Source organism: Fistularia commersonii, chromosome 23, assembly GCF_037954325.1.
Source record: "Fistularia commersonii isolate RoL2024-O1a breed Wild chromosome 23, RoL_Fcom_v1.0, whole genome shotgun sequence".
Classification (NCBI taxonomy): Eukaryota; Metazoa; Chordata; class Actinopteri; order Syngnathiformes; family Fistulariidae; genus Fistularia; species Fistularia commersonii.
Genome location: NC_141306.1, coordinates 6994541 through 7008395, shown reverse-complemented (window position 1 = coordinate 7008395; position 13855 = coordinate 6994541). Strand labels below are relative to the sequence as shown.

At 44.7% G+C, this 13855-nt stretch overlaps 1 protein-coding gene across 1 annotated transcript in view; it reads left to right on the top strand.

Annotated features, from left to right (window-relative positions):
• Positions 1-7581: 7581 nt before the first annotated feature.
• The window catches only part of LOC147220845 (protein shisa-8), a 56282-nt gene continuing 50008 nt past the window's right edge, over positions 7582-13855 (top strand). The window contains exons 1-2 of the mRNA XM_086170371.1: positions 7582-9383; positions 9773-10433. Coding sequence (XP_086026497.1) covers positions 9868-10433 — 566 coding nt within the window. The 5' untranslated portion in view covers positions 7582-9383; positions 9773-9867. The remainder of the gene's footprint in view (positions 9384-9772; positions 10434-13855) is intronic.

Genomic DNA, 13855 nt, shown 5'->3' with positions numbered 1-13855 from the left:
ATGAAATCTGCGGAAACATAAGCTGTGACATAAACTTAAAATAGCAAATTCAAAAAAGGCACACAAAGAAGCAGAAATGAATTATTGTGGGCTGGGTTTTGCTAAAACCCGTGCATTTTGAAGGTGTATAACAAATCAACCATGCAAATTTCAGAGAATTATAGGTCTTTGCGTGTGTGTGTGTGTGTGTGTGTGTGTGTGCGTGTGTACGGAAATCTGAGCAGCAATATATTTCTGCTGGATTTTATAAATCCGATTTGTGTCACGAAACTTTAGCAGGGGGAGAAAGCAAAGAAGTGCACGTTAGGGAGTGTCTTTGCATCAGCAAAGTCTACTTACTGCGACTCCTTCCTACCCCTGCCCCCTCACCCACCACACTGCAACCCCCAACCGCCACACCCCTACATTTCGTTCTCCACAGCGTGTCGTGTCATTAGAGAATCTGCCTCACTTTGCTACTCTCTCCGACAGTTCCTCCCCTGTCTTGTTGTTTCCCGATTTCACCTAATCACCTGTTCTTTCCCTCAGTCAACTTCAGGTGACCTTTTCTTTGCCCCTTCCTCTGTTGCACTCACACGCACACAAGCACAACCCGTGTCAGCATCTTTATTCAATCTGTCTCCCATTCACAGGGAGAAGTGAAGAGAGATTCCACCTCCGAGGGAACTATCCCGTTACTGTGGCTCTTCCCACCGGTGCACAAACAGACACACACTCTAGATGGGTTTACAAGGGAATGAGGCGGCATTAGGATGAAACACTGACGGAATGCTAATAATGGCCCAGGACTGTCACAGAGAAACTTGGGGATAATCCTCTATTGACGTCTGGCTGATAACAGAACTAGTCATGAGTTGGCTGGTGGCTCGTGGAGTTTTATGCTCTGCTGATCACGATGGCCGTTCCCGTGAGTCACTTTAATCCATCAATAAGGTAACAGAAAGACAGACAGCCATTTGCAAACAAATGCAACTTGGCAGCCTGACTGGTCTGAGTTTGTTGTGGGGAAAACTTTTAAGAAACTACAGTGCTGCAGATACAACTGAGGAAACTTCTCAGACTATATATAAACTATTCATTTAAGTTATATTTAGCACCACTTCAGAATAAATCAAGTGCTTAAATGAAATGCCCTCCAATCATGTTAATGGATGTATGAGAAGTGTGTGATGATGTAAAAGGGGATTTTTTTTCTGGTGTGAGCAGTGTGTGAGCAGGTGTGAGCAGTGTGTCAGTGTGCTGTTGGCTCACCTCAGGCTCTGGATTCCAGAAAGATGAATGTAAGGATGTCTATCACCAATCTTCTTGACCAACAATGATAAAACGGTCATGTAAGATCGTAGTTCTTCCCGTTATCACCTAAAATCAGAACTTCATGTTAAAATGAAGGCTGTTGAATGTGACACGTGTCCGCTTCATAACAGCCCTTTCTAAAGAAAAATTTGACTGAGAAGATCAGATAGCAGCTGGTTAAAAGTTGTGCGTTCCTACCTATTTTCGTACTTCCCACTCAAAACATGTAGAAAATAGATTAAAGTGCATTATTGAGAGACACCTTGGTAGGTACAGAAATGACCAATTTAACAACCATAAGTTTCAATATTAAGACATTTTACATAGAGCATGTGTAACAGAACTCCATTTCAATTCAAACAGTCCAATGATAAAACATTAAAAAAATTACAATAGGAAATCCAATATATTTAATTGATTCTTTCTTTCTATATCAATCTGACCAACATTGTCTTACAGGAAGGTTAGAGGAAGGCTCTCCTTTCATGACTGGCCTTTTCTTTCCTCGTCTGACAGGCTGAGCTCTTTGTGTACCTCACTTTGACTGGAGAAGAGAGAGAAAGCTGAGAGTATTACTGACAAAGAACGCACACACTGCTCAAAAGTACCGCAGCCCGGAATTTGACACACAAATGAAACATTTATGTTGAGCGCTTGGGTTGAAATTTGAACCTCCGGCAAGACTTTTTCAAAGTTCGGAGATATATATACATATATATATATATATATATATATATATGTATGTATATATATATATGTGTGTGTGTGTGTGTGTGTATGTATATGTATATAAATAAAATGTATATAAATAAAATGGGGGACATTCAGACAAAGTGGACATAATGGGATTGCTGAAACATTTGAAATTTGGAAGAGGCTGCCAACTTTTCTGGGTATAAACTCAATAAACAACTGTATGGTACTTCAAGAATCACAACAACTGATTTAGGAGAATACAGGAATTTAGGAGGAGCCATAGTATGCTATTATTTCAGTATTTGTTACTCCAAGTAACTTTAAATGGAGTAACTTAACCCTTTTGACTTGTTTTCTGGCTTAGGCCCATGACATCAGTGTTGTAATGTGCACAAACTGACAGGTGTGCAGACAGGAGTACTTGTATCTTTCAGCAACATGGGGACGCCCAATGTTATGCCTGTTCTGTGAACGTAAAAGGTGAAAGTATGTCAAAAGCCACACAAATCGGACACAATGCAAAACTCTTCAACTGACAAAACTTTGGATCTGAAATTACTTTTTATAATCATATGCAAATTTACTACTGCAAAAAAAGAACATTTTGAATTCTTTTACAATGCATTTCAGATTAAAATGCATATATTTTTTTCTTTTGGATGACACAGTTAAATAAGAAAAACTAAGAAAATGCTATCAATTCAACACCTTCTCTTTATATATGCACCCTCTCAAGAGCCTCTTTGGAGTTGTCATTTCAAATTTAAAGATTTTTTTTTTCCTACAGCTCATCTCAGCCTTGCACAAATTCATTGTGAATGATAGTCAATGAATGGGAATGACAGGCAAATAAGGCGAGAAAAAGGGACCCAAACAAAGCAAAGAAAAGCCAGCATTCGGCTGAGCAAAAGCAGAGCAGTGTCTGCTGTGGCCTTCAGTCAAATCAAAAGCAGGGTTCTACAGAACGACATCAAGGTAGTGAGTTGACATGGTTCGGAGGGACAGAGGAGTCTGTGGGTTTTAGACGAAGATGTTCCCAACCTCCGGCCCAGCGATATCTGGTCACAATATTTCCTGCAGTATTGAATAGCTGTGGAGCAATGAAAAACAGGGCTGTTGTTTTTTTTTTTCTTTTATTACCATGTGTGCTAATTTATGTACCATTTATCATATGAAATTATAGCGCTTTTACATCAAACATTCTTCGTATTCTTTCCAAAAATTTGTGTCACATTTGCATCAGCATGCAAATTTGCAATATGCATGCCGATAAAAAGGCCTATTATACTGAATCTTCAGCCAAGGATTCTGATTACGTCATATACCAGCCACGGACAAACAAAATGCTGATATTGTTACTGAACAAAAGATGTTTTAGGTTACAGCAACTAGGAAGCTGACAATATTTCATATTATACAACAATAATATGATACTGTCTGCAATTAGTTTGTAAAAGAATACAAATATTCAGGATTTAAAGAAAACCAACTCACTTCATGCTAACTTCGAATTAGCATTGAGCAAAGATGCTAACTTGCTACATAATTTCAAAACAATCACAAATCACTCAGTTTTGACCACTTATTTCGCACAAAAATCAAGTACACGATATTGTAAAACATAAGGAGTTCGAGGACACCTTGTTTTTTATTTCTTAGAGCATTCTACAGACGTGCGGAGCAGTAAATAACAGATGGCTGAGTGGCTTGCATTTAGCTCAGGCGCCATATTTGTTGACTCTTTCGCGGTCCTTATGCGCTTGAAGTGGGCGTTTCCTAGCGGCTCTGGTACGATAGCGACACCTAGTGGTTGCTAATATCTCAATACTGAGTCACCTGTTACTGTTTTATTTTTAATTTCCTAAATAATTAATCCAGTTGATGCAGCTTGTTTATGTTTTTCTTGCAAGTCCTATGTAAACGATTTGACGCTAGAAAGCGTCATATACAGAAAAATGGACGATCGAACAAAAGCTATGCATTCCTTTTGCACTTCATGAATGATTAGATTTGAATGTGATTGGAATGAATATGAAATATGAAATATTTGGGTGGCGCAGTGGTTAGCGCTTGGGCCTCACGGTGCGAAGGAGTTTGGTTCAAGGGGACCTTTCTGTGTGGAGGTTGCATGTTCTCGCTGTGTCCGTGTGGGTTTCTTCCCGAAAACATGTAGCAGGTTAATTGGGAAAATCGCTTTCTCAATGAAAGCTAACGTTGCAAGATTCGTTCAAGACCTTCCGAAGAGCTCGACCCCGATTGATTGTGTAACTGTGTTTATTTTATATTGAAACGATGCTGGTCCAATGTCCCGTTTGGGTTTTTAGACCAAAATTTTCAGCTACTCAACAAATGAAGGCTGAGTGAGAAGTGGATCTGGAGAGTGGAAGAGGAGAGAACACTGAACCATGTGCATCATGGAAATGAAGGGCGTGCAACTGTAAACCCAAAAGGTGCATTGAGGTAGACGAGTTTGAAGACATAAACATGGAAATACAAGAATTGCGCGAGGATACTGGCTTGTTGTCACCTCCTGTGACAAAATCCCCCCCCCAAAAAAAAACCAAGATGAAGTAAAGCCAAAGAAAAAAGCAAAATAAAAACAATGCAAGGTGTGAGCTGACACTTTTTGCAGTGAGATTTTTGAGGAGAAGAAGTGGGAGAGAAAGAGAACAACTAATGGGAATTACGTGCTGTTAGACCGCAGTCTGTACTTTTTGTCCTCCATCTCTCCCCCAGGACTCAGTTTCATTCCACCAGTCTGCCTCCTCATCCATCTCATCCCTCCCATCATGCTCTCAGCCAGCTTTCACTGCCTGCCGGAGAACCGGGGACCATTTGTCTGTTGTGTCTGCAAAGAGGATGGATTCCGTGGCACGGTGATGGATTTATCCATGTAACCGGTCGACAGTCATAAAATACAATCGATACCTCTCCGATATCTTTAAACATGGTTCGTGAGCTTCTGCAACCGTAGCCTTGGAATCTGTACTTGAACTATGTGCTTCTTGTGTTAACAGTGATTTTTCACACACCTGGGTCAGAAATAGCGCCGGTGTCAAAACCCCTGATCCCTTGGTGGAGGAGCGAGTGGAGCCGCCCCCAGCAAAGAAACGCCGTCAGAATAATGATCCAGAAATTGGGATTCGAGAAATAAGGTGTGAAATGGGTTGTGTATTTCCTACACGATCATTAGCGTTACTTTTTTTGAAGATGTGCTCGTGCGCATTCGAGATGTGAAATCAAGATGTCAAATGCTTTCAGAGAAAAGTCATTCCGCCGAGGCCCGCTCGGAGAAGGAACGGCAAACGGCAGAGATGACGGGGAGCTACTTTGAAGAAAAAACAGAAAAGGATCAGCAGAAGGAGTTTGGCTGAGATGTGTGAAGAGACGGGGTCTGTGCTGAATGTGGGACCAGGATAAAAGGGAAGAGAGGAACTGGCGCAAGAAGAGAAGACCAACATAAAAGGGACAGATCGCAAAGAAAGAAGATTTCTCTCTTTATGTTTTTTAACGGAAAAACGTTCGAATGCACTGTTGACCTCGTTTCTTGTTGTTGTTGTTTTTCTAGGGGCTTCCTGCTTACATAACTCCAGGTCTTTACCAGAAACCAAGTCTGGGATTTATTTTTTATTTTCACCAAACTGTCTTCACTTTCAAAATAATAATTGGGGGGTCTCGGTCGGTCTGAGCCGCTCCGTCTCTTCATCTTACACCCTCAATTCATCAGTCAGATTCATGGGACTGTAATATCTTTCATCTTTACAGAAACTTACTGTTTTAAAAAGCCTACTGTCGGGGGATTTAAGTCCTCTTAAGCGTTTCATCCGAGAACCACAGAGATGCTTTCATTTAACCAAAAATTAAAAATGAATTTGAGAGACCTACATTTTCATCTTGCCAGTTTTGTCTTTTTATTTCTTTCATTTCAAGTACGCATCGATCATTTGCTGCGGGCACAAATGGTTGCTTATTTTCGGAATTGACTTTTGTGACGATCGCTGGGGCCACATTGCCGTGTCTTCCTGACTTTGTAGGATCGGTGAACTAATATTCTGTTTCTGCGGATGAGAATCTCTCCATCAGCCGGACGTATAACTCTCTCTCCCTTGAGACGGACAGCCTTTCATTCTCTGCCCCTTCCATCTTCACCTCCCTTCCATCTCCACTCCCCGAGTCCTTCCCCCAGTTCATCTGTCGGCTTCCATCCCAATTCCCCATGTTTCTTAATCCCGCTCTCTTCTCTGCAATAATTCCTCACTTCTTTCCCTCCCATGCTCCTCTCTGACAAGCCCCGTTTCTCCCCTCTCTCTCTCTCTGGCAGCTCCTCAGCTGCCCTCCCCTTTTCTTCCGCCTTCCTCCTGTTTTTTTTCTTTCACTCTGTTCTTCTCACTTTGCTTCCCCTTTCTCTTCCGTTAGCCATTCCTGACAATCTCTCTCTCCCTCTCTCTCTCCCTAAATCAGCTCTGATAGACTGCAGCACCACACATGCTCCAAACATGCTCACACAAAGACAAGCGTGTGCACGGGTATTAGCTGGGTAATTATGCACACACACACACACACACACATGCTTGCATGCCTCACCCGCAGATGCACGCTTGCCTCCACATTAGGAGCTGCTGCACAGTCAGCACCACTCTACTCTTTTGTTGAACTGATGGGCTTTTGAGAGAGAAAGTAGCAAAGGAGGAAGAAAAAAAAAAGAGGACGGATGGATGGATGGATGGATGGATGGATGGATGGATGGATGGATGGATGGATGGATGGATGGTAGGGGGAAAGATTTGAGCGCGAATAAATTCCTTCATAGTACGGGGAGAGGAGGGGGGAGGCAACCAAAACAAACTAGAAAGGTTAGAGAGACAGGTGGTAAACAGATGAGGGGGAGCAGAAGAGGCAAACAAAGGAATGTGGGGGGGGGGGGCAGAGAATAAAAGATAATTTTCACAGCCTGGAACCCAAATTAAACAAAAGCAGGGGGCACAGGTGATAGATGAAGTCTCAGTGATACATAAAGGGCAACATAAGAGGACAACAAGGGAGGGAGTCAGCAGGCATGTGTTTGTGTGTGAGGAAGAGGGGAAGGGAGGGGAAGAGCAAGAGAGAGAGAGAGAGAGAGCGAGAGAGAGAGAGGGGAGGAGTGAATACGGGAGGGAGGAGTGTGAGAGTGTGTGCGATATTGTCATCCAGTCCTGTCAGAGAACAGCAGGGACAACGGACGCGTCGCCAACGGACGGGAGACAGAGGCACCGAACGGCCCGGAGATGATGAGGAAATAATGGAATACACGGCTGATGAAGATCAACACGGGACAAGGATGGAATGAAAAAGAAAGCATCTTATTGCTTCTGATTTTCCTGTCTGTTCCCACTTCTGTTTGGAGCATCCCACAAGCAGACCACCAGTGAAAACACATACATATGATATATATATAAAATTCCTATACATATATATCAAATTATGCCTGTTTTCAGAGAAGCTTCAGCCGGACAAGGACTTAATTGAGAGCAGAGTGAATCCATTGCATGAAAAATTGGAAGCTAATATGCAGCAGCACGTGCCTCAAAACTGTTGCATATTAATATCCTGAGATTTTTTTTTCTCTCTCTTTTTTTTTTTTTTTTTTTTTTTTTTTTTTGCTCATTTTGGGAAAAGAAAAGACAACAAACAAAAAAACGCATTGATGCAAATGGAAAATCTGGAATCAAAACTGGCGAACTGAGTTGTCGAACCGGCAGTAACAACAAAGAGCTTCCGATGCAGTCCTTTATTTACATGGAGGGCTTCTTCTGAAAACAGGATATTTCTTTTTTTTTTTTTTTTTTTTTTTTTTGATCTGCCCACAGTCCCACATGGCTGCTCGGCTGTCGCATCCCCGCTTGTCTCTGTCATCCGAATGAGCTGGAGAGACTTATTCCGGTGAGGCTTGTAACGCCGCAGAAAGTGCGGAGAGCCGTCTGCGGGCTCTCTGACCCCCGGCTGATATTTCCTTAACCCCAGCCCTTTATTGGGCTGAGAGAGAGAGAGGGAGAGAAAGAGAAAAGGGGTAAGTTGAGGTAAGTTGAAATGGAGAGTGGATATCGCAGCGAGGAAAGCGTAAGCTTTATCTGAGAGTAAACAAAGAAAGACAATTAAGAGCAAAGAACAAGCCACGGTAATCCTCGAATAATGCCAGTTTGTCTGTTTTTAGGCGGCTCTCTCACGGCTTGGACGCAGCGCCACTGAGGCAATAAGATAGGACATTCAGTATCACAACATCCGCCCTCTCCTACTCACTCCTCCCTCCTCTTCCTATAGCATTAACACTTGTAGAACAAGATCGAGCAGGCTGGTGGACAGAGCGTCCGGTCAGTGTCCCGGGTCCATTAAACATCCTGGGATCCCGGGAAGAGGAGGGGTCTGAGTAGAGCTTGAGGAAGAGCAACGGCAGAAGGAGCCCTGCACGCACGCTACACAAAAAAACGCCCACTGGACTCCTCGTGTGTGCAACCAACACTGACAGCACTGTCACCGGGAGGATTTTAGCTGTTTGAGTGTGTGTGGGTGCGGGTGCGTGTGTGTGTGTGCGTGAGTTTGCGTGTGTGAGAAAGGGGGAGAGAGTTTGTGCGTCTGTGTGTGTGTGTGTGCATAGATGTGTGAGAGTGAACACACACCACACGCAGGAGGGATACATTTTTTTTTTTTTTTTTTTTTTTTTTTTTTGGATTGTGATCATAGGATTTCCTCTGGATGAGAGCTGGGAGTGATGTTTTAAAAAACACCGAGCAGATGTTCTTACCTGTTGGGTCTTTGGCCGGAAGTGAGGAACTCATTTCCGTCAAAGATTCAAAGTGAAACATCTGGCATCGCTCAGAGAGACTTTAGAGGGTGGAGGACGGCAGCAGCGAGGCGGGAGTTCACAAAAGTGGACTGAGGTGGCAGAGAAAAGATGCCAACCACTAAAATAAAAAAGCTCCCCTTGAACGTTGGCACGAAAAGCAGGAGGATGATAGATGCAAGTTAAGCCCGAGACCTGGAGGGGTACAGACTCCGTCCTCTTGTCCGAGTTTTCTCCGGTAACCCGCGCGACTCGACTTCGGCTCCGTGCTTTAGAGCTTTCAAAGGAATATGAGCGGGTCTCAGGACTGAGAGGACTTTCGTGTGGGAACCCCACACTCGCAGAGTGTGAGAAGAATCTACCCTCTTTATCTGTCAGGAGCCCAGAGTTCTTACTGTCACGGATTATTCATCCTCACAACGGGGGGCTGAGCTTATTACTGGAAATGCCAGAGGCAATTTAATTCACAGGTAACGCCCCCGCCCCCCCGACTAAAGTGGATTCTCTCCAAGCCACTGGATTTGGATTCACCCGCCGTCACCTCTGCGGTCTGCTGCCAATACATCCTTTGTGAAAGGTGACTTCCTGAATTCTGGAATATTAACTCTCTCGCGCAAACACATACCCACACACATGTCGAGCAAGCTATCGGGGAATCGAACGCGCTTTTGCACGTGCTCACGAGGGACCCGTTCACTCGTATCAGGGCCAGGTTCGGAAAGAGGATCGATTTCTTTGGCCCGACGGCTCGGCTTCCCGTGACAGGTCTCAGTAATAAGCACTAACTGCATGCTCTTTCGGCGTCTAAAAACTTTTCCGCTTAATTGAAACTGCATGCTTTATTCACGGATGTCGCTTTAACCTATCGCACCCGCTGATTTATTAGCTGACATACTATACAGCTCTGTACTAGGACAATATTTACCTTTTATTTATGTTTTTTTTTTTTTTTTCCCCTAAACCCAGGGTCATTAATGTTGGCCAATCAGTAATAATTATACATCAGCGCTGAGTCGTCACAACACCTTGTACCAGTAATCAGGCCTGTTATAGGATCCAAGATGGCCGCCTCCATGCATCCGCTCTTTGCAAGCTTCCTGCTGGCCATTTTCCTGGGTCTGACCACACTGGGCGGAGTGGACTACCGGCCATCGGGCCAGGCTTCGGCCCAGGCGTCCGCCGCCAACCAGACGACCGAGCTCCCCGTTTTACCGGAGGCTGCGCTGGCGACGCCAACGCAGGACCCGGAGGAGCAGACGGTCCCAGGCGGTGCAAACCGTTGTTGGGGTTACTATGACGTCATGGGCCAGTGGGACCCACCCTTTAACTGCAACGCGGGAATCTACATGTTCTGTTGTGGCTCCTGCTTCTACCGCTTCTGCTGCCAATTCAAAGTGCACAGTTTGGACCAGACCTCTTGTTCCAACTATGACACCCCGGTCTGGGCCAACACCAGGCGGCCGGCCGCGCCCGTCACAGAGGTCCACGAGGAACCGGACCGGGATCGGACCCACATGATCGTGTACATTATCTGTGGAGTGGTGGCCATCATGGTGCTGATCGGAATTTTCACAAAGCTTGGACTGGAGAAGAGTCAAGGCGGACAGACGGACATGACCAACTCCAGGTAGGAAGTGAAAATCATCGACCGCTTAGAATGTTACACACATATTGTGCATTTTTAGGTCTTTCAAACTCTTCATGTAGTGTAAATTCACCTGCAATCCGTTTCGATTTGATTTAGCCATTCATGTTTAGACTGCCTCAAAAACAACACAAGCATTTTCATTTCCAGACAATCTTGAATTCACAAAACCAAACGGAGCGGATCATTTTTAATCCCACGGTTATTGCGATGAATTGTTTCTTCGCAAAGTCGCTCCGAGTCGGCGAAAGTCGGCTCCGCCGAGTTTATCCCCGCTGCAGACGAGCCGCGGTTTGCAAATATGAGAGATGTTGATTCGAAAGCAGGGATGGCACGATATAGATGGAACTCCCTCCCATGAATCTTCTCTGCTGCATCAATCAATGGCGTGCCTGAACTGCAGCGGAAGCAGCTGCAGGGGTTCACCCCTTCATCTCAGGCAAACGAGTCACGTCCGAACCGGACACAGACCTGGATGACCTTTTGTCCTTGATCACATGCACACGTTTTTTTTGTGACTCCGGTTCTGCTGGTTTTTACAAATGTCTCCCATCAACGGTGTGACGTCCGGACTAGACAGAATTACAACACATCCTGAAATGATTGCGCGGGGAATAGCGAGGGGAGGCCGGGAGCTGCCGGAGCAGACGGCGGGAGGTCAGCCACGGCCGGCAGCACAGATTGGAAGCCTGGATCTATAACAGAGTGGGATGCGGTGTGTCGGGGGGGCGGCACCCCCCCCCAATCTTTTTTAGCAGCAGCTCATTGGTGGATGACCTGGGAGGTGTGACTGAAAAAAAAAAGATACCCGCTGTTTTTACAGCTGCTTCGCTCTGGTGCTAAGTGTGTTGGCAGGAAAAATGAACATTTGCACCGGCGCTCAGATGAACGCATTTCCCGCGATCCCGACCCAAAACTAAGCATCCGATGATATGACACCCGGGCACGTACGCGGCCGCCCCGTATCTGTATGTGTGCGAGAGGGTCACCTGCAGGGCGATAAATCCACAGCCGGAGTCAAAGCGAGGTGATAATGGGTGTGAACCTGGTTTGTAATCGCCAAAGGGGGAGGCGGTCGACGGGGGAGAGAGAGCGCCTGATGGCGACCGGGCTGGAGGACCTGGAGACAAATCTTCAGATCTTTATCCACAGGATAAATATAAAGCGCTGGCTGAGTACCACAGGTGTTTACGTTGCCCACTTAATCGTCTTAATATTCCATGATTTACGACGGGAGCTTTAAAAGATTTTCATCTCCGCTTGGTCGGTTGCTGTTGTTGGTTTGGCAAACAACCTAATCCAAAGGAGACAGATGAAATTGAAAGTTAATTATGATTATAGTATAAAGATGTTGCTTTGGGATATTAAACTTGACATCGCAATATTAATCTTATCATTGAGTCCCAGTTTTTGAGGACAAAGGAATGAGCGGTTGAATCTTGTTTTTGACAACTGCCATTGACAGCGTTTTTTTCACCATTCTTTTATCATCCGTTGCGCTCATGGCATCGCCGGATGCTGTCGGCGAACGATAGTCGGGGTTCACCGAAAGCAGAGAGACGCTGAAATCTCGGAGAGACGCCACACGGAGAGGAAACCGTGTCGGAATCGAACCGGGGACCTTCTCGCTGCGAGGCAAAAGCGCCGACCGCTGTGTCACCGTGCCGCTCCATGGGCGGGAATAAAAGATGGAGCAATGCAAACTGCTCCGTAATGTAGTTATTTCTGTTTAAAACGTGGTACTTGCTGGAGTTGAAAGCCGATTAATCATCATTTCATTATCTTGTCATGTGTATTCCCCCTGACGGGGGGGGTAGATAAGTTAACCACGTCTCACTTTGTCTCTCAAAATGAAATTCCAAACATGATTTTCAGTGATTTGCAACAAGGCCGCTGTCTGTTTGAAATCCTTCGCCACGCTCGGATAGAACTTTCTGTAAATTAGAAAACACGTCACGTCCCACCAATCGTGATCAATTCAGCCACAGTTCAGGCTCGGCGTCAGACGCCGCTCTTTCTACGTGACTTGGGATCTCATCAGCGAGATGACCAGGGGCGAACAGAAGTCTGCGGTTATATTCAAATCCCAGGCCCTGTGCAGTTTTATCACGGATATAAAATAGCGCGCAAACACGCGTCCGTGTTAACTGGGCCCAAAACGTTCCTGACAGCATGCGTTTCGGAGCTCGCGCTCATTGAGTCAAGTCATTTGCTCAGAAAGACGCGTCGTGACGGCGCATCAATAAGACTTACATCCGCTGCAAATGAATCCACGTTGCGATCCGATCTTGTTCAGTCATTTTACAAACGGTTATATAGTTGAAAAGGTTTTTTGTGCAGCTTTGTCATCGCAAAGGACAATCATAATCTTTCTCCTGTGGCTGAGAGGAAACTCATCATTTTCATTTGTTTTTATTCTAAAGCATACAGTCGGCTCCTTCAATACATATTGGCGTTTTCTCTAATATTATCCCTATTGTTTTTGTATGTAGAGGCTTTGGTGAATGTGACGGTTTCACAAGTCTTTAAAGCTCATTTATAAATGAATAGTCCTCACATTAGTTTATATCTCCAAAATAGTTTTAGTTAAGAGCCAGCGGAGGCTTCGAAGCTACTTGAATTAATTATGAAATCCGTTCTTAGTGGGTGTTTATAAAGCATCTCTTAACACACTTAGCTACGAGTGCATGTCAGATTCATGGTGTGATAAATACATCTATAATGTAAATGGTTTTTAATCATTAACTTAGATCCTAAATAAATTACTTTTGATGATTTCTTTTTTTTTTTTGTGAATCTTTTTTTTTTTTTAATATAAAGTGCGATCAAATACTTGGGACAATATCAACAGGGACTTATGAAAGCATCTTCACCTGAGGATATTATGAAGTGTTGTTTAAGGAAGTATATTTGTATAAACTATGATTTATCCAGAATGAAACATCATTTTGTGGGGAATGCAGAGCGAGACCGAATGACTTTGTCCGCAGGATGAAAAAAAAAAAAAAAAAAAAATTAGAGACGATGAAGTAGAAAACTCTTGGCTCGTCGCCGATGTTCTTCATGTGACGGAATTCTGGCTGAATTTCTGTAAATGCTGTGAGAGGTGCATTCCCAGCGGAAGCCCCATTCATGGTCTGCGCGGGCCGGATCCGGAGGCTGGGCCCGCGGGGGGGACGCTTCCGGAGAGGAACATTAGGGGACGTCTGTGCTCCCGCTGGCCTCGGCAGGCCCTGGGATGTTTTGCTGCAGAGCGTAGAGCAGTCAAAGTCACGGGCCGTGGATTGCCGCCAGGAAACAGGAGTCGGAAGGGGTTTTTTGACACGAGTGAGGAATTCCCGGTATCTTGGCTCGTCGTTCACAACGTCTGTGTTCAAAAGTCCACATGCTGAATGGTTGTGTTT